Below are 23,592 nucleotides of genomic sequence, written 5' to 3'. Positions count from 1 at the left end.
TGTTAGTATTTCAATTACTATATTAATAATTAACAAATAATATAAGAAAAAACACAGACTACTGGAGCAATTTGGGTCAACTTGTCTTTCCATATTTACCACAAATTCACACAAGCGAAAAGTGTAAACCACTCCCTTTCCCTTCGTGATCCTTGGTCAGTTTATCCAACCCCAATTCTTTAATTCCATCTTATTTTTTCCTTTATAGATATATAGGAATTTATATTTATTTGACTGTACTGTATGGTGTAAGGAAATCTTCCCTAAATACAGTGTTTTGTTAAAGGTTACCTAAGGAAGAGAAATGTTAAAATGAACAAAGCTCCTATGTTGCTTAAACATTGAAGCAGTAAATTTTGAACTTTTTTTTTAAAACCTCTAATATGGTGTTTTGTACGTGGCCTTTCAGTTTAAAGCAAATTGCTTTCTTTTTGGACAATTTGTTTTGTAGTATTTTGTGATGGCTTTATGTGAAGTTATTTTTTCAGGCACTTATTGTACTGTATGTGTAGAGTTCACTGTAAAGCCTGTAAATGTTTTTATGTTTTTTTTAATATTATTATTATTATTTTTTTTTTTCCCACCAGCAAGTGATGATGTCCAAGAAACATTTGCCAAAGCCAGAAATGGAAAGTACAGGTTATTGAAACTGGATATTGAAGATGGTTTGTAATCCATTTGTTCGTTTTTTTTTGTTGTTTTTTTTTTCCAATTATGTGAAAATACCAGTACAAAATACACTATGTAGACAAAAGTAATTGGACACTGATGTCAATAAAATCTTGTTGATCTATTTGCTATCAGTACTTTGTAGGTCTATCACGTGCAGTGATTACTGCAGACAGCCTTCTTTGCAAACTATCCGCAAGTTCTTGAATGGCAGAATGCGGTATGTTTTGCCATTCCGCCTTAAGTACAGTGACCAACTGTGACACTGAAAAAAGTCGAAACTGCCTAGAACGCACCTATTGCTCCAATTCATCCCAGAGGTTCTCAATGGGGTTAAGATCTGGACTCTGAGCTGGCCAGTCCATCCAGGTTACCGAATGTTCTGTATACCAGTCCAGCGTCGCCCTGGAAACATGACAGGTGGCATTGTCATCCTGATAAAAACATTTGTTGTATCTATAGAACTGCGAGTGCATGGGCCTCCCTACAAAGTGTTCTTGTCGAAACCGCCACAGTAGTGGCCATTTGGAACTCGTATGCTTTTCGCTTACGTGGGGGTATCCAATCACTTCTGCCTATATAGTGTACAGTACGTTAAGCAGGCAGTAAGGAGTACTGTTATAAGATGATTATAATAAATTATTTTTATGCACAATCATGATATAACCATGAGTTGGGCTTTTCTTTATCACTTTATTTTTAGAAGTGTTCAGCCATGTCTATAGATCCTTGCACAATATTTTGTATCATGTTTATCCGGCTTAACGATAACCTCAATTACATTATATAACGAGCAGATGTTAAACACATTTCATTAGTTGGAATGTAAATGCCATATTTAGTATTTATCCTGCAGTCAGACAAAAAGGGAAATTTTTTAAATGAGTAGATTGTTTGCACCATTTTATAAATTTTGCATTATGCACATCAATATATTTCACAGAACAACTGACTGTAAGCGTCCGTGAGAAGCCTGAAAGCTCATGGGACAAAGACTTTGACTCCTTTATTTTGCCACTGTTAGAAGATAAGCAGCCATGTTATATTTTGTATCGGCTGGATTCTAAGAATGCACAGGGCTATGAGTGGCTATTCCTTTCCTGGTCTCCAGACTACTCTCATGTAAGTTACTTCAGGACACAAATTAATATTCACATTTTTCAATTAAATTAATAAAAAATACTTTATTTGTAAGAAAAAAATATTGTATTTTTTTTTTTCTTATTTAGACTTGAAAAAAATGCATAGCTTCACAGTGTTTTCTTCAGGGTCCATGGGGTCTACAGGATCTACCTTGGGGTATGTAGTTGGAGTGATCCATTGCACAAAACAGCTTACAGCTTTGAAGCTCCCAGCATGCATAGGTCCTCCTCCCTGTATACCCTGCTCCCAGCCACAGGCTTTCAGTTTTTAGTTTGGTGCACGGCAAGTATCCAGACGCACCATTTTAACAGGAGTCCCAGGCTTTTCTTTTTTTGATTTTGTCTTCGTATTTTTAACTTCTTAGTTTAGTGGTATTAGGCGCCGAATATGACGTATATACTACGACTCCTTCTACCTCCGCTGATATAGAAACACCAGTACCGTTATATGCCCTGGGGATTTCGGCTTGCCTCAGCGTGGCTCATCTAGTGGCATCGCTGGGGTCCGGACTGCGATCGGATTCACGGACATGGCAGGTAAGATGATTCCTCTTGTGGGGAATCGCGCACGAAGCAGTTCAGGCCTCCGATATAGAAGACACATCGGAGGCGGCTGCTTGTGAAGGTCTCGTTTAACATGTCCTCACTAAGGTGGCTGGGGCCATATAGTCTGTTGCTGGGGACGGGTAGTAGATGCACTTGAGCACACTAGGTAGCATCTGCTACTGTGAGGCTAGCGTACCCGTGCCTTCAAAATCGCAGCTTAGGGGAGATGGACGCTTCCCCGGCCGCTTCTCCCCCAACTCAGACGCAACTTCCGGTTGCGGACTCCCACGTCTGGTTTGCTACTTCTGACCACCTCGTGTGTGAGACTCTCACAGTCCACCTTGGGTGCACAGCTGAAATCTGTTGGTCTCAGAGGTTAGGTCTGTCTCCCTGTATAAATATATAGCTAAGGCGCCTGTGAGAGTGCACTGTGTGCTATACTGCTGGTCAAAAAAAGCCGCACACCTATCGGGTCTGCCACACTCCCAACAATCTAAACCTGAAACAAACAATAGATAGACGGCGCTAATTTATCACAGCAGATAGAGAAGATATGCAATATAAAAATTTATATTTATTAATATGCACATATGATATGTGAATAATCCCTAAATGGGATTTCTAAAAAACAATCCTAAAAAAACATATATAATAGAAAACATGTATTGTACAAAAAATGACAATGAAATCTAAATATAGCAGCCGGTGGATAATGATCTCCAATCCCCTGCAATACAGGGTGCCAAAGTCCCTTTCTGGATCAAATGATAAAACTGTGCACAGTATTGACTCCACATCCAGTAGTAGAAATAATGTTCCCAGTGTTTGTGACACTATGTAACAAATGGGCCACAGACTGATAATTATAGCAACATTGGTATCAAAGCACAATGCAGGTGAGCTAAATTTCAAAGTGGAGTATATGCTGATGGTCGAGCAGTACTGGAGCAGGAATAGATGTATATAAGGGCTCAACAGTACTCACAATCCTCCATTGAGCTAGGCCACTCCGGTAGTGATAAATAATAAGCAGCCTCCGTGGCCACCACCAGTGCCCCGGGCAAATGGAACGAGTGTGCGACAGGGTCTCCCTATCTCTGAACCGCTCCGGCGGTCAGCAGTCTGCGGCGTCCGTAGCCGTAAAGGCTTACTTGAGAGGTGAATTGAGCAGGGACTGACCCCTCCTAGGCACTGATCCCTTGATACAAATCACCTGCGTTGCTCACATGGATCCCGGCAAGCCGCTGTATGTAAACCAGCGTGTCAGCCGCTGGGGGGGGGAAAGGAAGACGGGCAAAAGTCTCGCACTGCAACATGCAGTAAAGGATGGAGTCACACCACCGGATAACACAACCGTTTCCTCAACGCGTTTCTCCGCACCTGGCGGCTTTCTCAAGAGGCAGATGTATTCAGGGGGTCAGTCATGGCCCAACCTTATAGTGCTGCCAATCACAAATTTCAGGTGCATTAGAGTAATCAATCAATTAAGACAAACACCACTACTCCCTTCGTATCTAGTGATATCACCCATAGGGAGAGAAAAGCAGATATTTAAACAAGCTTAATTATTCATATTTACCCGCACCTAATACAATACAATTCATAATAATAATTAATAAATACACTACAGCAAGGAAATGTATATTAATATTAATAACCAATACATAAATAAATAAAAAACATGTAATAGATAATAAATAATATTAAACAAAAGCAATATAAAAAATAACAATAAATATACAAAAGATATACATAACAAAATAATCACTGATATAAAAAAACAACAAGAACTTGACGTGTTCTATTGCCTAAATATTTAAAAATAGGAAACAGAGAAGCACCATTAGTACAGAACCAGAATGAAAAGGCTCAGGTACACTATATACTAAAAAAGAGTTTTATGAGAACAAAACAGGAGAAGTGGCAGAAAGAGCTTCTCACAAATGACTAAATAAATTCAAGATCAATTGTTTCATTTAACTCTTGTGGCTAACCCAACTACTCTCAGACCAGAAGGATCACTCCCATGCATTTCCAAGAAATGCCTTGGGACACTATGGTTCATACACTTATTTAAAATATTCCTCCTGTGCTCCATAAATCTACACTTTAATTTTCTCACAGTACGCCCTACATAATAGATATTGCAAGGACAATATAATAAATAGACAACAAAGTCCGTATTACAGTTAATAAATGTATCTATTATGAATTCCTTCTTGGATTGACTAGAAAATACAGTCTTAGTTTTATTGACTACATGTAAACATGTAGTACATTTATTACGATTACACCTATAGAAACCGCAAATATTCAAACCTGTAATGGTACTCTGTCTAGCTAAGGATTTTGAATCCCGGGAATTATTAAAAAAGCTAGGGGCCAGCTTATTTCTTAAATTATTCGCCTTCCTAAACACAACCACCGGCTTCTCTTCCAGGCACTGAGCCAGAACCGGATCTGTGAATAATAGCTTGTGATTCCTCTTCATTATGCTAGTGATTTTATTAGCTGAGATATTATACTTCGAGATAAATGTAGGATTAGGCCCAAAGTCCCCTCTCTGTTTGAGCATAGAGCTGGATCTGGGAGCAGTGACGGCGTCTGTCGTAATATCACTGCTAATCCCAGACTTACCTATGTTGGTCTGCCCAATAGTGGTACTATCAATAGATGGCTGTATAGCATCTAAGCCATCACCATCTATCTTGGATTGCCTACCTTTCAGAATTATACGTCTATCTAGTGCCTCAGAGTATTCCAACGCTTCATCAAGCACCTCAGGGGGATAACCTTTATTTTTGAATTCCTGAATCAATTCAGTGGCCTGTATTTTGAAATCTCCCTCCAGAGTACAGTTCCTACGAATACGTTGTAACTGGCTTTTGGGAACATTTTCAAGCCATTTTTTCTTATGGTTACTAGAAAAAGGGATATAATTACATACATCAACAGGCTTTTTATAAGAGGAAACACTCAGGGATTCCTGTATCACCTCCACCATAATATCTAGAAAATTAATACGAAGTAGATCATGAGTGCACGTGAAAAATAAACCAAAAGAATTAGTGTTAAGATAATCAACAAAGTTAATAACTGAATCCGCATCCCCATCCCAAATGAAAAACAGGTCGTCGATATAGCGTCAGTAGTGAATGAGATTCGCACCATATGGGCCGTCCCAAATATGTTGTTGCTCTAGGCGGCCCATATGTACCGAGGACCTGTTTATAGTGCACGTGATCAAACAAAAAATAATTGTGAGATAAAATAAATGCAATAGAGGATAAAATAAACTCCCGCTGTCTGCCAGAGATCCCACTATCATGAGAAAGGAACATCCCCACAGTTTCAATTCCTGTGTCATGTGGAATATTACTATAAAGGGCCTGAACGTCACACGTCACCAACCGGTACGTGGACTTCCATTCTAAGCCTTCAATCTGAGTAATAAATTGCGTAGTATCACGGATATGGGATCTCTAGGAGACAGCATGTGGCTGCAAAAAAGAATCAACATAAAAAGACAAATTGGATGTGAGTCCCCCTATACCCGAAATAATAGGACGCCCCGGTGGATCATGCAGTGTCTTGTGGATCTTAGGGAGGTGATAGTAAACAGGAGTGATTGGGTGGAGGGGATACAGGAAATCAAATTCTCCCTTTTGTGAGTACTTCATCAGAAACAGCCTTAATCAATAATTCTTTCAATTCTCTCTGATATTCTCTAGTGGGATCACTAGGTAACATATTATAAAATCGTTTATCTGTCAACTGTCTGAGAGCCTCTTTAACATAAGCAGAGGTGTCCTGAACCACTACCCCTCCCCCTTTATCTGCAGCCTTAATGGTAATAAGGGGATCCTTAGATAATGATTTAAGAGCTTGTCTCTCACCGTGCGTAAATTATACATACAGGGGTGTATTTTGTTCTCACATAATTGACGAAAATTGTCAAGAGTTGTAAAATAAAATGTATCTATAGCACTAGTCTTATGCTGTACAGGAAAGAACTGTGATTTATTTTTAAACCTCCGCACAGACGGTTCATTAATATCAAACACTAATGTGTCCTCATTATTCACAGTCTCATTCTCAGCTAATAAACTATTTAGAATATCGATACCTATCTGATCACTGTGATCCAATACAACAGGATTTCCTGCAATCCCAGATTTAGCCAACTTCTTTTGTGCAAAATACCTTTTCCTACATAAGCCTCTGATGTAACGATTCAATTCAACAAATAATTCAAATTTGGTTGTGAAGTGGGGGAAAACTTAAGGCCCTTAGATAACAGTCTGATCTCTTCTGTAAGTTCCCTGGAGGAGAGATTAAACACACCCTTGGATTTTTCCTCTTTTTCTTTTCCTACCTCTGCCCCGTCTCCCTCTAGCTCTAAGTTTCTGACCCTTTTGGGGGACTGGAATATTGCTGCATATTGATTTGTTGGCAACAGCTGATGTGTGGTATCTGGAGGATTGTCCCTTCTTAGTGCCTGTTCTCTTTCTAAAAAACGTTTTAGATGTAAATGGTGAACGTTGTTTCATATGAAGAGAACTACTGTTTCTCCTTATAGTCTTGGGTCTAACATCCTGCCAGCCCCCTAATGGCTCTAAATGTCCTCTCACTGAGGGATTTATGGGAGGTGTTGTCTGATCTAATGTATGGAAATGATCTGACTTCCTTAGTGGAGCTTCTATCTCCCGTTTATGATAATCTTGCTTCTTCTTCTGAAAATTGAACCTATAGGGTGCAGGTTCTCTCATTCTATATGTTCTCACTTTATCTGTATCATAATCCTGTAAATCCCTTTTGAATTTACGTTCCTTCCTTTCTACAATCTCCTTTTCATATTTCTCCAATCTCGTATTGGTGAGAGATTCCCTATCTTTATAATGAGGCTCATCCTTATATTACGAATCGGGGTGGCGACAGATTTAGAACTTTATGTTGACAAGAAGCTTCTTGGGTATTGAAACTGCAATCATTAAACCCACAAGGGTTAAATGAAACAATTGATCTTGAATTTATTTAGTAATTTGTGAGAAGCTCTTTCTGCCACTTCTCCTGTTTTGTTCTCATAAAACTCTTTTTTAGTATATAGTGTACCTGAGCCTTTTCATTCTGGTTCTGTACTGATGGTGCTTCTCTGTTTCCTATTTTTAAATATTTAGGCAATAGAACACGTCAAGTTCTTGTTGTTTTTTATATCAGTGATTATTTTGTTATGTATATCTTTTGTATATTATTTTTTTATATTGCTTTTGTTTAATATTATTTTGTATCTATTACATGTTTGTTTATGTATTGGTTATTAATATTAATATTTCCTTGCTGTAGTGTATTTATTAATTATTATTATGAATTGAATACATCCGCCTCTTGAGAAAGCCGCCAGGTGCGGAGAAACGTGTTGAGGACACGGTTGTGTTATCCGGTGGTGTGACTCCATCCTTTACTGCATGTTGCAGTGCAAGACTTTTGCCCGTCTTCCTTTTCCCCCCCCCAGCGGCTGACACGCTGGTTGACATACTGCGGCTTGCCGGGATCCATGTGAGCAACGCAGGTGATTTGTATCACGGGATCAGTGCCTAGGTAGGGTCAGTCCCTGCTCAATTCACCTCTCAAGGAAGCCTTTACGGCTACGGACGCCGCAGACTGCTGACCGCCGGAGCGGTTCAGAGAGAGGGAGACCCTGTCGGACACTCGTTCCGTTTGCCCGGGGCACTTATTATTTATCACTACCGGAGTGGCCTGGCTCAATGGAGGATTGTGAGTACTGTTGAGCCCTTATATACATCTATTCCTGCTCCAGTACTGATCGACCATCAGCATATACTCCACTTTGAAATTTAGCTCACCTGCATTGTGCTTTGATACCAATGTTGCTATAATTATCAGTCTGTGGCCCGTTTGTTACATAGTGTCACAATCACTGGGAACATTATTTCTACTACTGGATGTGGAGTCAATACTGTGCACAGTTTTATCATTTGATCCAGAAAGGGACTTTGGCACCCTGTATTGCAGGGGATTGGAGATCATTATCCACCGGCTGCTATATTTAGATTTCATTGTCATTTTTTGTACAATACATGTTTTCTATTATATATGTTTTTTTAGGATTGTTTTTTAGAAATCCCATTTAGGGATTATTCACATATCATATGTGCATATTAATAAATATTAATTTTTATATTGCATATCTTCTCTATCTGCTGTGATAAATTAGCGCCGTCTATATATTGTTTGTTTTCTGTCTCCCTGTATACCTCTCCACTGGGTCAGGTATATAGCACTCTATATCCTACCAATACCCCTGAGGGGCTGGTCAGTTGAGTCAGGCAATTTGCATTAGCATTTGATTATATTTATGCATTGTGTGAGACTGTAATGCTGCTGTATACTGCCTTTTTGTTTTCAAAACTCTCAGATATTGGTCACTGACTTGGTCTTATCTCAGTCAGATGCAAGAAGCAGCTATCATTGATGCAGGTATCTGCAACTTTGGTTGCAGCTTGAAGAACCTTTTGACTAAAAATCTGGAAGGTGGATACAGGGTCCAAGAAGGCCCTGGAGTCTTTGCCTTTTTTTGGGAAGGTACTGTTTGGACCAGAGCTGAATGACCTAGTAGGCAAAAATTACTGGAGTGTCCTTGGCGCAACTAACACCAAACTAGCAGCAGACTGAAAAATCAAATAAGTAGTACCCTTCACTACAATCTTAGGCGAAATATAAAAATGGTGAAAATTCTGAGTGCGAACAATTGATCACCAAGATTGAACGGCAGAGTTTTTAACACAGTAATCCAAGTTCCTCCGAAGTCTAACTAATCCTGATGGATTGTGATTAACGCACAAGATTCAGTGTGTAGAAATGTAAGGAAAGTATATTCTTTAATTTGTATGACACCAGCGCACTCACAGTTTTCACCATCTTTGTATTCTGGATGACAATGTCTTCTCTGGCAACATCTAAGTCTGCGGGGTTGCCGTCTACGACTACCCCTAAGTATAGGCAGTCGTCGGCTTAGTCCTGTCGCCCACAGAGTAGGGCAAAGGGACAGTCTTCCCCTAGACGGGATAATTCCCACAGGAAACCACAGACGAGGGAATCCTGGTGAACCAGACGTCCTGCTTCCATCTGGATGATAAGCCCACTGCCTGATGGGGGCTGGCCTCCCCTCTGGGGTGTCTCAGGGTTGGAGGCCGACTTCTACAGTTTTCTCATGCCTGGCATCAAACGACTACGGATGCCTGCGTTCGAGAGGTGGTCACGTTCCTGAGGTATCCTCCTCTGACGTTTGTTGGTAGAACACTTCCTTTAGATCGGGTTAGGTCTTTGGTTATTATTCAAATTTGTTTTTGATTCAGAAACCAAATGGGTCACATCGCCCTATCTTGAATCTGAAATCTCTCAATAGATTCATCCATGTGCCCAAATTCCGTATGGAAACCCTACGGTCAATTATGCTGGCAATGGAGCCTGGAGATTTCATGGTCTCCCTGGACATACAGGATGCATATCTGCATGTTTCTATTGCACGATCTTGCCAAGGATTTCTGAGATTGGTGGTAGATCAGCAACATTACCAATTTCAGGCTCTACCCTTCGGGCTGGCCACAGCCCCTCGGGTATTTACCATGATAATGGCAGTCATGACAGCTCATCTCAGACAACAAGGAGTTGGGATACTGCCATATTTGGACGACCTACTGATAATAGCATTCAGGAGATATTACAATGTCATCTTCAGATGACCATTGTCTGCTTACAAGAGCATGGCTGGATAATCAGTTGGAAAAAGTCTTCTCTTTCTCCAACTTAGCAAATGGTGCACTTAGTGGCGCTGCTGGACTCTTGTACCAGAGGAAAAGATAGCGGCGCTATACTCCCGTGTGCACAGTCTACTTTGCAAGCAAAAAGTGTCAGTTCACTTGGCAATGCAGGTGCTGGGCTCCGTGGTATTCACATTCGACATGGTGGCTTATGCCCAGTTCCACTCCAGGTCCCTGCAACAATGGATTCTGTCTCATTGGGATGGTCCGTATCATCAGATAAAGTCTCAGATCTGCATTTCGCCAGAGGTTCAGCTCTCCCTGGCCTGGTGGCTGCAGACGACTCATCTAGACAGGGGTCGCCCACTATAGGCCCCAGATTGGGTACTCTTCACCATGGTTGCACGTCTGCGAGGATGGGGAGCGGTGACAGGTCATCACACCTTTCAGGGAAGGTGGACGGCTCAGGAAAGTAACCTACAAATAAATGTTTTGGAGCTTCGTGCAGTGCACAGAGTGCTCATTCTGGCACAGGACCTCCTTCATGGCAGGCCTGTCCAGATTCAGTTCGACAATGCGACGGTAGTGGCCTATATCAACCCATCAAGGAGGTACACGAAGTCCGGCAGCCATGAGGGAAGTGGTGAACATTCTGCTGTGGGCAGAATGACATCTTCCAGCAATCTCAGCAATATTCATCCCAAGAGTCCTCCAACTAGGTAGCAGACTTTCTAACTCGTCCTGGCATACACGCCGGAGAATGGGTTCTTCATCCGGACGTTTTTCAAATCCTGGTGGACAGGTGGGGAATACCTGGACGTGGACCTCATGGTGTCACGTCACAACCACAAGGTCCCCAGGTACAGGTCCAGAACAAGGGACCCCTCAGCTGCCTTCGTGGACGCTCTGGCGGTGAGGTGGGACTTCAGGTTGGCATACAGGTTTCCTCCAATCTCCCTCCTCCCAAGGGTGGTCAAGCAGGAAGGTGGCAGGATAATTCTAAAAGCTCCTGCCTGGCCCAGGAGACATTGGTTCGCAGATCTGACGTGTCTATCCATAAACAGTCCTCTTCCACTGCCTTTTACGACCGGATTTGTCAGTGCAGGGTCCCTGCCTGTGGGCCTGATTCAGACCCGCTCGCAAGCGGGTCGATGGTGGCCCAGTGCGCATGCGCACGACGGAGCCGGCTCCGTCGTGCGCATGCGCGAAACCCGGACAGCGACGGGCAATCCGTCGCTCCGGGTCTCGTACCAAAGGGGGTGTGCTGTCGATGTTGAGTGACAGCACGCCCCCTTTGGCGGGCGGGCCGGGGGCGTGGCTGTCCAGATGGAGGCGTTCCCATGGGAACGCCTACCGTCTGGGGCCGGCCCCACTGACATCACAAGTGATGTCAGTGGGAGTGCTTTCGGCTCTGTTAGAGCCGAAAGCACTCTTGGACTTGCGGCAACGAGACCCTACCACAAGGGTCTCGTCGCAAGCCCGATGGTCGCGATGGTCTTGACCATCGCGACCATCATCATGGCCGCTCGCTATAGCTGTGTGTGGTCACCCACAGCTATGCGAGCGGCCAGGAGGCCGCTCAAAAAAACCAGAGGGCCGGCCCTGATTCAGAGCGAGCGCTCTGTCAGAGCGTCCGGCTCTGAATCGGGTCCAGTGTCCGGATTTACCTCGGCTGGCTTTGACGGCATGGCTCTTGAGTCTTCCATCTTAAAGGCTAAGGGCAAGGAAGCCAGCTTCTGCTTGCATCTATCACAGGGTCATAATTTTTGTGGGAAAACCAATTAAATAATGATTACCAAATCCTAAGGTGTTCATGGTCTCGCGAGTGCTTGCTGTTCTTCAGGCTAGGTTAGACTTAGGTCTTCGCCTGGCTACCCTGAGAGTTCAGGTTTCTGAATTGTCAGTTTGGTTCCAGCCAGGGCCGGTTCTACGCATACACATGGTATGCAGCTGAGTAGGGCGCCACATAGTGGAGGACGCCTCAGCTGCGACCATGCGGGCTGCGTTCAGACTGTCTCTGTGACACAGCTGCACCGCACGTGTAGCGCTTACCGGATGGAGTTCGGTCAGCACTACACAGTGACAAACACACAGCAGCCAGCGCCAGCAGCTGTGTGTTTGATTTAATTAGCAGCCAATGAGAATCTGTCAGCTTCTCATTGGCTGCTGCGCCCATTGCTGGAGCTCAATCATGAGCTCCATATTCCGGCTCCCTCAGTGGGTAATGGGAGAGACGTCATGGCGTCTATCCCATAATGCAGATCGTCCCAGCCCGGGAGGACGGAAGGAGGAGCGGATGGCGGTGGCGGGAGCCGGAGCGGGGATTCAAGTAAGTGTTTTTATTTTTTTATTATTATTACGTGTGTGTGTCTACTGGGGGGAGGGACTACTACTAGGGTCACTACAAAGTGGGGGCATTACTACTGGGGGCACTGCATAGGGGGGGAACCTCCACTGGGGGCACTACAAGGGTTGGACTACTACTAGGGGCTCTACAAGGGGTGGGGGGACTACTACAAGGGGCACTACAAGGGGTGGGGGGACTACCACTGGGGGCACTGCCTCGAGGACCTCTACTGGAGGCACTATATAAAGGGCAATACTGGGGGTACTGCATGGGGGGGGGGGGGGAACTACAACTGGGGCCACTGTTTAAAGGGCACTGCATAAGGGGTACCACTTTTGGGGGCAATGCATGGGGGGACTGCTACTGGGGGCACTGCATAGGGGGTACCACTACTGGGGGCACTGCATAGGGGGGAGTACTACTGGGGCACTCTATAAGGGGCTTGCTACTGGGGGCACAAGGGGCACTGCATAGGGGGTACCACTACTGGGGGCACTGCATAGTGGGACTGCTACTGGGGTCACTATATAAGGGGCTTACTACTGAGGGCACAGGGGGGGACCACTCCTGGGACACAAGGGGTACTGCACAGGGGGGACCACTGCTGGGGGCACTGCATAGGGGGGGGACACCACTGCTGGGGGCACTGCATAGGGGGGGGGTCACTGCTGGGGGCACTGCATAGGGGGGATCACTACTGGTGGCAATGTATAAGGGGCACTACTTGGGGCCTGCATAAGAGGGACCACTACTGTGGGGTATTGCATACTGGGGTACTGCATAAGGGGCACTACTGGGGGAACTGCATTAAGGTGCATATGGAATGGAAAGGACTGTTCCCAGAGTGACGACAAAGGGGTGTGTGTCATGATTATGGCTTTTTCCATGAGACCACGGCCCCTTAATTTGTTTGGGCACGCGCAACAATATGCCTAGGGGCGCCAAAAAATATACTCGCTTACCAAAAAATTTGGGCTAGGGCCGGTCCTGTTTCCGGCGCAGAATTTCTCCCCTGCAAGATGTTAGAAAATTTTTGCAGGGGGGTTCTCCGTTTGTCCCTCTGGTGGCACCGTGGGATTTATCTTTTGGTTCTCAGGGCATTGCAAGTTGCTCCCTTTTGAACCCTTGGACCTTAGATGGTTGACAGCGAAGATGCTTTTTCTTCTCGCTATTTCCTCAGCTCGCAGAGTTTCTGATTTGGCAACACTGTCATGTCGCTCTCCATATTTGATTTGTCATCAAAATAGAGCTGTCCTCTGTACTGTGGGTTATCTTCCAAAGGTGGTGTCCCGTTTTCATATGAGCGAGGAGATTGTAGTACCTGCCTTTCAGTCTTCAGACCTTTCTAGGGGTGAAGCTTCACTGGATGTGTTCCGAGCTTTGCGTATCTGCATAGATCCTACCAACTCCAACAGGAAATCAGATGTGCTCTTTTTTTGTATGGTGTTATATGGTTTTCACAAACAAGGCTAGCCAGCTAACAGACTTTGGCTCGCTGGCTGCGTTTGACTATTTCTCAGATCTATAAACAGGCTGGTCTCCCTGTCCCGAACAAGGTGACCGCACATTCTACTCGGTCTGTGGGACCATCGTGGGCGATTAGACATGGCACCTCGGCTGAACAGCTGTGCAAGGCAGCCACTTGGTCTTCCGTCCATACCTTTATCGACTTCTATGCATTTCATACTTTTGACTCCCAGGATGCTTCCTTTGGGTGGCGGATTCTCCTCTCTGCTCAGGTCCCCACCCTTACGGGAACTGCTTTAGGACATCCCCAAGGTATATCCTGTGGATCCTGAAGAAGAAAATAAGAGTTATGGTATAACATACAGTCAGGTGCATAAATATTGGGACATTGACAGAATTTTCATATTCTGGCCTCTATTCACTACCACAATGACTTTGAAATGAAACAAACAAGATGTGCTTTAACTGCAGACTTTCAGATTTAATTTGAGGGTAATTACATCCAAATCAGGTGAACGTGTAGGAATTACAACGGTTTCTATATGTGCCTCCCACTTTTTAAGGGGCCAAAAGTAATGGGACAAACTAAACAATCCTAAATCTAACTTTCACTTTTTAATACTTTGTTGCAAATCCTTTGCAGGCAATTACAGCCTGAAGTCTGGAACGCATAGACATCACCAGACGCTGGGTTTCATCCCTGGTGATGCTCTGCCAGGCCTCTACTGCAAATGTCTTCAGTTCCTGCTTGTTCTTGGGGCATTTTCCCTTCAATTTTGCCTTCATCAAGTGAAATGCATGCTCAAATGGATTCAGGTCAGGGAATTGACTTGGCCATTGCATAACATCCCACTTTTTAGCCTTAAAAATCTCTTTGCTTTTGCAGTATGCTTCGGGTCATTGTCCGTCTGCACTGTGAAGCGCCGTCCAATGAGTTCTGAAGCATTTGACTGAATATGAGCATATAATTTTGCCTGAAACACTTCAGAATGCATTCTGCTGCTTTTGTCAGCAGTCACATCATCAATAAGGGAACCAGTTCCATTGGCAGCCATACATGCCCACGCCATGACACTACCACCACCATGCTTCACTGATGAGGTGGTATGTTTTGGATCATGAGCAGTTCCTTTCCTTCTCCATTCTCTTCTCTTCCCATCACTCTGTTACAAGTTGATCTTTGTCTCATCTGTCCATAGGATGTTGTTCCAGAACTGTAATGGCTTTTTTAGATGTTGTTTGGCAAACTCTAATCTGGTCTTCCTGTTTTTGAGGCTCACCAATGGTTTACATCTTGTGGTGAACCCTCTATATTCACTCTTGTGAAGTCTTCTATTGATTGTTGACTTTGACACATATACACCTACCTCTTGGAGAGTGTTCTTGATTTGGCCAACTGTTGTGAAGGGATTTTTCTTCACCAGGGAAATAATTCTTCTGTCATCCACACAGTTTTCCGTGGTCTTCCGGGCCTTTTGGTGTTGCTGAGCTCTCCGGTGCGTTCTTTCTTTTTAAGAATGTTCCAAACAGTTGATTTGGCCACACCTAATGTTTTTGCTATCTCTCTGATGGGTTTGTTTTGATTTTTCAGCCTAATGATGGCTTGCTTCACTGATAGTGACAGCTCTTTGGATCTCATATTGAGAGTCGACAACAACTGATTCCAAATGCAATTGTCACACCTAGAATCAACTCCAGACCTTTTACCTGCTTAATTGATAATGAAATAACGAGGGAATAGCCCACACCTGTCCATGAAATAGCTTTTGAGTTGATAGTCCCATTACTTTTGGCCCCTTAAAAAGTGGGAGGCACATATAGAAACCGTTGTAATTCCTACACCGTTCACCTGATTTGGATGTAATTACCCTCAAATTAAATCTGAAAGTCTGCAGTTAAAGCACATCTTGTTTGTTTCATTTCAAAGCCATTGTGGTGGTTAATAGAGACCAAAATATGAAAATTCTGTCAATGTCCCAATATTTATGCACCTGGCTACCTTGAGAGTTCAGGTTTCTGCATTGTCAGTTTGGTTCCAGTGCAGAATTGCCACTCTGCCAGACGTTAGAACATTTTTGCAGGGTGTTTTCCATCTGCAACTTCATTTGTCCCTTCGGTGGCACCTTGGGATTTAATTTCAGTTCTCAGGGTGCTGCAGGCTCCCCCCTTTGAACCCTTAGACACAGTGGACCTGAAATAGCTGACATCAAAGACGCTTTATCTCCTCGCAGACAGCACATTCTACTCGACCTGTAGGGCCATCATGGGCGTTTAGTCGTAGTGCCTCTGTTGAGCAATTGTGCAAGGCAGCCACGTGGTCTTCGCTCCACACTTTCATCAAATTCTATGCATTTGATACTTTTGCCTCCCAGGATGCTTCCTTTGGGCGGCGGATTCTCCTTTCTGCTCAGGAGCGTCCCCACCCTTAAGGGAACTGCTTTAGGACATCCCCAAGGTAGTTCCTATGGACCCTGAAGAAGAAAATTAGTTATAGAGTAACATACCTTTTCTTTTTCTTCAAGGTCCACAGGGCACCCACCCTGATGCACCTGGCCTCATTTGGGATCTGTTCCTTTCTTTTTGTATCACTGATTCCCTCTTTGTGTTTTGAGAGTGTTTCTTGGGTACATTGTACTTCCTGCTCCACTTTCCGTCTCTTGCCATTAGGCTTGTTTACAAACTGCCTCTGGCTGTGGGCGGGGTATATAGGGAGGAGGACCTATGCATGCTGGGAGCTTCAAAGCTGTAAGCTGTTTGGTGCAATTGCTCACTCCAACTACATACCCCAAGGTAGATCCTGTGGACCCTATGGACCTTGAAAAAAAAAGAGTTAACTAAGGTATGTTATACCATAACTCTCTTATTTTTCCAACTGTATAGTAGCTTGTACAATGTAAACTTTGCTAGGATACTGGAAAGTGAAGAAGAGCAAGGGTTTTGTTTTCATCCTCTTCACAAGTCTGCCTACTTTTGTGGGAATGGTCTATTTTACTTACCTTAGCAATTGTGCTTCAAAGTGTAAATATTAAGAAGGTTTTTATTTAACTTTTTTATTACCAGCACTTTTATGGGTTTTTAATTTGTGCAAACCTAAAAATAACTCTTTATTTATTTATTTTTAAAAAAACATTTAGGTACGACAGAAGATGTTGTATGCTGCAACTAGAGCAACTGTAAAAAAGGAATTTGGGGGAGGGCACATAAAAGAGGAACTGTTTGGAACAGCCAAGGTAATCTTCTTTCATTGGTGTGACCAAAGCCTCATATTGCTGCTATGTGATGCTGGGGATGGTTTATCTCTGTCTATGGCATATTTATTTTCATTAACCTTTATCTAATGCCAACATATTTAATCCTACACATCAGTCTCTCCCAGTGGAACTTATTATTTAAATTCTCTACAACAAAAATGCTTCAACCTACCAGTATGTGTTTGTGCTGTTGGAGGAAGCTGCAGCAACCTGAGGAAACTAACGTAAATACTTATTGCTCGGGCCTTACACTTCCTCACATGGCACTACTTGCTGTGTCCTTGCTAAGATAAACAGACTATTACGCAGGTCACTGCATCCCACAAGATCAATATTAGTGTTCACGCCCGGTCCGAAGAGAGGCAGTGCGTCTGGCATGAAAACGGGCACTATTGCAAAAAAGGGGGCGTGGTCACACAAAGGGGCATGTCCTTAAGACGTGCCCCCTTTTCGTCACTGTAGCGGGTGTGCCCAGCACTCACGGAGATGCTGGGCAGCCCCAATGCGCTCCCTGAAGATTGAAAAGATGACATGCGCACAGCATCTATTCACCTGACGGTGACTGTTTCACTGTAACTTTTCCCACCCACGGGTCAGGGTGCATATTACAGTTTAAAAATCAGAATGGGCATGGCACCCTGCTAATATTCATTTTAATCCTCTTCTGTGATACTGCGCCTTAATCAGAGGTGGATGGAGTTGCAGCTGCTACTGCAACTTTTGCAAATTTATGCTAATGCTGTAGCCAATCGGCTTCCAGTTGATATGTCCCCCGACCGTTGCTCTAATCTGTCGCTGTGCGCAAATTGTCGCACAATTGATCAGACAACGGCCGCACTGTTGTTGCTCAGATCGTCCAATGGTACATTGCCGCCGGTGCCAGTAGGACTGTGTCCGTCTATGCAGTCCCTGACACCGCCAATGATAGCCACCCCTCCCCAGGAATGCCAATCAAAATTGCATGGATCTCTATGCAATTCCCGAACTGTGTCCCCCGATGCAGTGCATCATGGACGCATGCGCCCAATGTTTTAATTCCTTCTACCTCAAAATCACCTCTGAATCCGGCTCACTGTGAGTTGTTGTGATCATTCTGATGGGCTAATAAACTGGGTATGAGTAAGTAGGTGATGAATATTGCCTAAGGTTAGAGCATCCAATTGTTACAATCTTGTAGAGATTGGGGAAAGCTCCTGCCCACCAAAAGTACATATTCTGCCATACGTACTCTATTAAGATACTTGTATGATTTACGCACGTGTAAGGCCAAATTGTACAGTTCATATTGTGTGAGAATCTATCTGAGAAACTAGATTTCAAATGCTTCATACATATATATATTTTGTTCCTGTACACAACTTCACTGTGAGTTGACTTTATATAATTTGTCCACACTATCCAATACAGTTTCCAAATGTGCAGCCACCTGAGGACCGCAAGTAGATTTAGATGAAAAGAGCAGAGATCTTATTACATGAGCCATGTCTCTCTCTGGCTAGCTAATGCTAACACATTTTAGTGAATTAGGGACTTATTTATTAACAGTCCCATTTGAATGCGATCTAGGGATGGTGTTTCGGCCCATGATCGGAATTGCAAGATGTGATCACAATGCTGGAATGTATCATCCGGCACATGTAGGGCCAGGGGCTCTGAAAGGAGCTCATCCCTGCGATGTGCCCGGAGTGATGTTGGGGCTACTGTACATGCGCAGACCCGCTGACTGCACATGTGCGGCTGCCATTGCCGGGGGAGGGTTCCTATGAAACCCTTTCCCAGTAAGTTATGCGATATGTAGCACATTGGCTAAAGCCATCTTCAGATGGCGTTAACTGTGGGGGGCCAGTATCCAGAATGCATCGCATTCCGGATGTTGGTAAATCTGTCAGCATCGCATCCCCCATAGAAACCTATGAGGGATGCGGCTGCCTGCGGGAATGGAGGGATCGCAGTAGGTATCGGAGATATCTGGTGATACTAAATATGTAGTGATAAATGGGCCCCTATTGTTTTCCAGTTGATGCTGTGGCAGGGCAGGAGAGCAGTATATACAGCACCACCACCTTCTAGATAAATGTATTCTTGCAATAAAGCAGACAGGGCATGTCTACACAACCGTAACACCTGTGTGAGTCCTTTTATGGTCAGTTTAATACAACTTGCTTTGCCATTAATCTCTATGCTGTGCCATGAAGTCCACGCGAACAGCATTGAAACATGTGGGTAGAAATAAAAATATCAAATATGACAGGGTTGTACTATTAGGTAAGATATTAAGCAGCAACTCGCAATTGTGTTTGACTCTTATTATTAAGCATAATGTCACATTTTAAAATCTTGTTCTATGCGCAGGAAGATCTTTCACTCAGTGGATACAATAAGTACTTGGTTTGCAGATCAGCTCCTGCCCCTCTTACTGCATCCGAAGAAGAACTGCGGCAAATAAAGATGAACGAGGTAATCTTTATTCTGTAGAATTCTATCTTGTTACTATTGGTTCCTGGTTTTAAGACAAACCATGTAGTCGATTTAGTATTTTAAATGTATTATTTTGATTAAATTGTGCACATTCTTGTATAATGACTCCTTCAGTCTCCTCATTTCAGGGCAGTGCAGCAGGTTTACAAATTGTGATGTCTGACTAGTAGCCCTCTGTCAGTTAGAATAAGCAGCTCAGCTTATATTGGAAGCTTGTCCCTCATAACAGGATTTGTCTGGTTTCAGAAAGTATAATAGCTTTTAAAAGAGATGGGGCCGTATCCAATTAGCTGCGATAAGCCGCAAACGTGTGAAAAGTTTACACTTGTGCGAACGTTTTGCCAAAAATGCGTATCACGCTCTCCTATTAGCCACACCTTTTGGCATGTGCGAATTCTGCATAGTCAAAATCTGCAAAATGTTTTCACCATCTCAGAGCAGTTGAAGAGAAAATCCCCATTTTGGGCTAAAAATGTTGGGACTTTGTTCTGAACCCCTTGGACACCCCCCTTAATGACTAGTCATTTTTGGGTGAAAAAGCAAAAAGTGTTGGAAAATGGGTTTAAAGTATTGGGATAGGTATTTTGGGGGTTGTATTTTTAAACAATGCACTTTTATGACACAAAAGTATACTTTCATCCATTTTGATGTATTCCCAGTTTAGCTACAGCATTTACTGTATTTTTCCCAAAAAACATTGCTTTCTATCGTTTTCCCACTGCTAGAAAAAAATACATATAAGTCACAAATTAAGAAACCTAATACTTTTGCATATGTCCCCTAACAGACTTCTATACTGTTACCCAGTGTTAGTTTTTGGGGTACAGGCTGATATTCCTGTTTTTAGCTGTACTTTTTGTATATAACACCATGAAGAATTATCGGGCAAATCCCGCTTCGCATCTTTTGCAATAGGATAGCAGGGAAATGCATATGTGTGAAAGGTGACCCATTCGGGGGAAGGGGAAGAAAACTTTACACATACGAAAACCTTAATGTTTTCACTTCTAACTCGATAGGCCCTTAGTGTTTAAATTATTAATTAAACAAGATTAAAGAAAAAAAAAAACAATTTCTAGTTTCCTTTATGGGCAACACCACATGGGTAGTACTAGTTTCGAGTGGGTGTGTGGAATGCAATAAAATGGGTTGTCTGGAGGTGGGAAGTCTACTTCATAAGCTGCAGATTTAATGGTTTACATAAATGTATGTATTCATAAGCTCTGGTTTATTCATGTCATGGAATGTAGCTATACTCTTATCTTTAATATTGCAGACTCAAGCAGACATTGGGGTAGACTCTAAACACCAGACCCTTCAAGGCATCGCATTCCCGATAGTGAGTGAGGCATTCCAGGCATTGGAACAGTTGAAAAACAAGACACTAAATTATGTTCAGTTGGTAAGTTGATGAAAATTAATATTGATGAAGATATTGAATACATATCATACATTATGTACTCATTGTATTAAATATCTTTGTTAGTGACTAAGCTGCTTTTCGTGCGGTACAAAATCTGTCTATTGTTTACATCTTCACTATTTTCTAAGCATTTAATTGTTCTAAATGGTTAAACCCCTTTACTGTTGCCTTTCCAGCATTTACTGGTAATTTCAAGCTTTAACGTTTCCTCTTCAGTACTCCATGGCACTACTAGAGATGAGCTGTTTGGGTTTTACTCTGTTCTTTCACCAAATTAGCGCAAGTTTGGATTTATCGTATTGGCTGTCCAAAACATGCGATAGCCAATAAGATACTGTCTTTGAAATCCGAACATAACCGAGTAAAACTGAACCGTTCATCACTACTTACTGCTTGCTAACTCCTTCTAAGTTAAGTAGCTATAAACACTCCATGGGTGGTAAATAACAGGGCTCCTCCTCTTTCCTTGTTTTCAAGTATACAGTCAGGTGCATAAATATTGGGACATTGACAGAATTGTCATATTTTGGCCTCTATTCACCACCACAATGGCTTTGAAATGAAACAAACAAGATGTGATTTAACTGCAGACTTTCAGATTTAATTTGAGGGTAATTACATCCAAATCAGGTGAACGGTGTAGGAATTACAACGGTTTCTATATGTGCCTCCCGATAATTGGCGACTTTGACCTATTTTATTTTAAAATGGCAACCAGAATCTGTGCTAAATTAGGCTTGTTTAGCATTTAATGCCTGTTGCTGTTTGTAAGTGCTCCATTATATCATCATTGAGCAGCTGCTTTGACAAACTGCCCATTAGCAAATCTACCCTCCTTGTTGTGGAACTGTCAAAAACATCTTGCTTAAACCAATGACTGGTTCTTTGCGTGTGCACCACGGCAATAGGAGAAGCACTGGGCAGGCCAGAAACTGACCAGGAATAGTCTGAGTAATCACTATCTCACCTGTAATGATTTTCTTGCACATTACACATTGGGGAATCTGTGTCTGGAAGCAGGATGGACCCTGAGCCCCATTCCAAATTGCACTTGGTGCGCTAATATCCAATAAGTTAGTCTAGTGACATTTTGTTTTCTTAGCAGTCCTACAGATCCTGTGTGAAAGAAGGATAGTCAGAGCAAAGTAAAATCTGTACATTAAACATTTTCTGTTCTAAATAAAGGTTTTTAGAAGTAACTACAATTAGACTAAATACAGTATCATCATCCAGATCAATCTAGAGAAGTTATTGCAGTTATGCAGGATTGCTTTGTCACAAAGGATGATCATTGTTAAACATGGAGTTAAAGATCAAGGGGTAAATTTACTAAGGAGCAATTTTTCAATCCATTGGCTTTGACCAATAGTTGTAAAACGGCAAAAGGTATAAATGTAAAACAAGGCCTGGTTTAGCATTCATTCCAGTTGCCGTTATAATGATCAGCAGCTTTGACAAACTTTGCCTTCGTAAATGTACACCTAAGATTTCTTACAAGGATGGTAGAAGAAAATAGATATTCTCATTCTGAAAGGGGTAGTGAAAGATTCCTCTTTCTTCTTAAAAAAAAACTGTAGAAACACGTAGTGGCTAGAGCTGTAAGGTAATGGAGATAACATTCCACACTGATATCGCGAAAACGGCAATATCTGTTGGGAAGTATGTGGTTTATACAAAGAGTTTCTTTAGATGCCATTGCTGCTTCAATAAGATCTACTGCATCAAACAAAAACACATCCGGAAGATATTCTGTAAGCTAGGCATGCTTTCCAAGATTAGCAATGAAAGGCAAAATCTAAAGGCCCCAATATGAATAGTGTAACGTCTGCATCTGTCTCCTCTAGCACCAGTCAGGGGCAGAATTGCATAGAATGAAGAGACCGTCACATTCTGTTCAGACCTATAGAACATACAAGTAAAACCTCTTGATCTATCCTGCATTTGCATGCTGAGAAAACTCTTATTTGTTCTCCGTTTTAATTTTTTTTTTTTTACTTATCCCTTATAAATCATATTTATGTCAAATGTATCTAATTAATGAGAAACTGTAATGCTTTCGGTTTTATTATTGCAATAATTCCCTAAGTCTCCTTCCATCCATGAGTCGACCCCAATGCTTGACTATAATATATGCACAATTTTTTTTAGCTTTTCACGGCGACCCCAGTTTCTGTTGCTGCTCCTCTGAACTGCTGAAGTGTATAGATGCTAAGATCAATGCCTATATTTATGCAGATTGAGCTATTAGCCATTGCTGTGCACACAGTGATTGAATTGTGGCTACGCTCACACAAAGTATTCACTCGCAAAGTGACTGGCAGGTGGTCAGTTTTTGATGGAGGTAATGGGGGGCGGTTAGAAAATTGTAGGTGTCGAACCACTTAAACACTGTTTTTTGGGCGTCCGTAAACTAGCCACTGCATTTTTGCTCGTAGCAGCAGAGCCCTCTGTGTGTAAGAGACCCGCTGTGTCTGCGGCAACTTAGACT

At 42.8% G+C, this 23,592-nt stretch overlaps 1 protein-coding gene across 1 annotated transcript in view; it reads left to right on the top strand.

The window, feature by feature from the left end:
* Window positions 1-23,592, top strand: part of TWF1 (twinfilin actin binding protein 1) — a 50,106-nt gene that overhangs the window by 15,483 nt on the left and 11,031 nt on the right. Inside the window, exons 2-6 of the mRNA XM_088458041.1 lie at window positions 588-665; window positions 1,613-1,791; window positions 17,087-17,182; window positions 19,556-19,660; window positions 20,958-21,083. Coding sequence (XP_088314167.1) covers window positions 588-665; window positions 1,613-1,791; window positions 17,087-17,182; window positions 19,556-19,660; window positions 20,958-21,083 — 584 coding nt within the window. The remainder of the gene's footprint in view (window positions 1-587; window positions 666-1,612; window positions 1,792-17,086; window positions 17,183-19,555; window positions 19,661-20,957; window positions 21,084-23,592) is intronic.

This window comes from Taudactylus pleione, unplaced genomic scaffold (assembly GCF_031769625.1).
Source record: "Taudactylus pleione unplaced genomic scaffold, aTauple2 ptg000041l, whole genome shotgun sequence".
In the NCBI taxonomy this organism is placed as follows: domain Eukaryota; kingdom Metazoa; phylum Chordata; class Amphibia; order Anura; family Myobatrachidae; genus Taudactylus; species Taudactylus pleione.
This window is presented reverse-complemented; position numbering and strand designations above follow the sequence as displayed.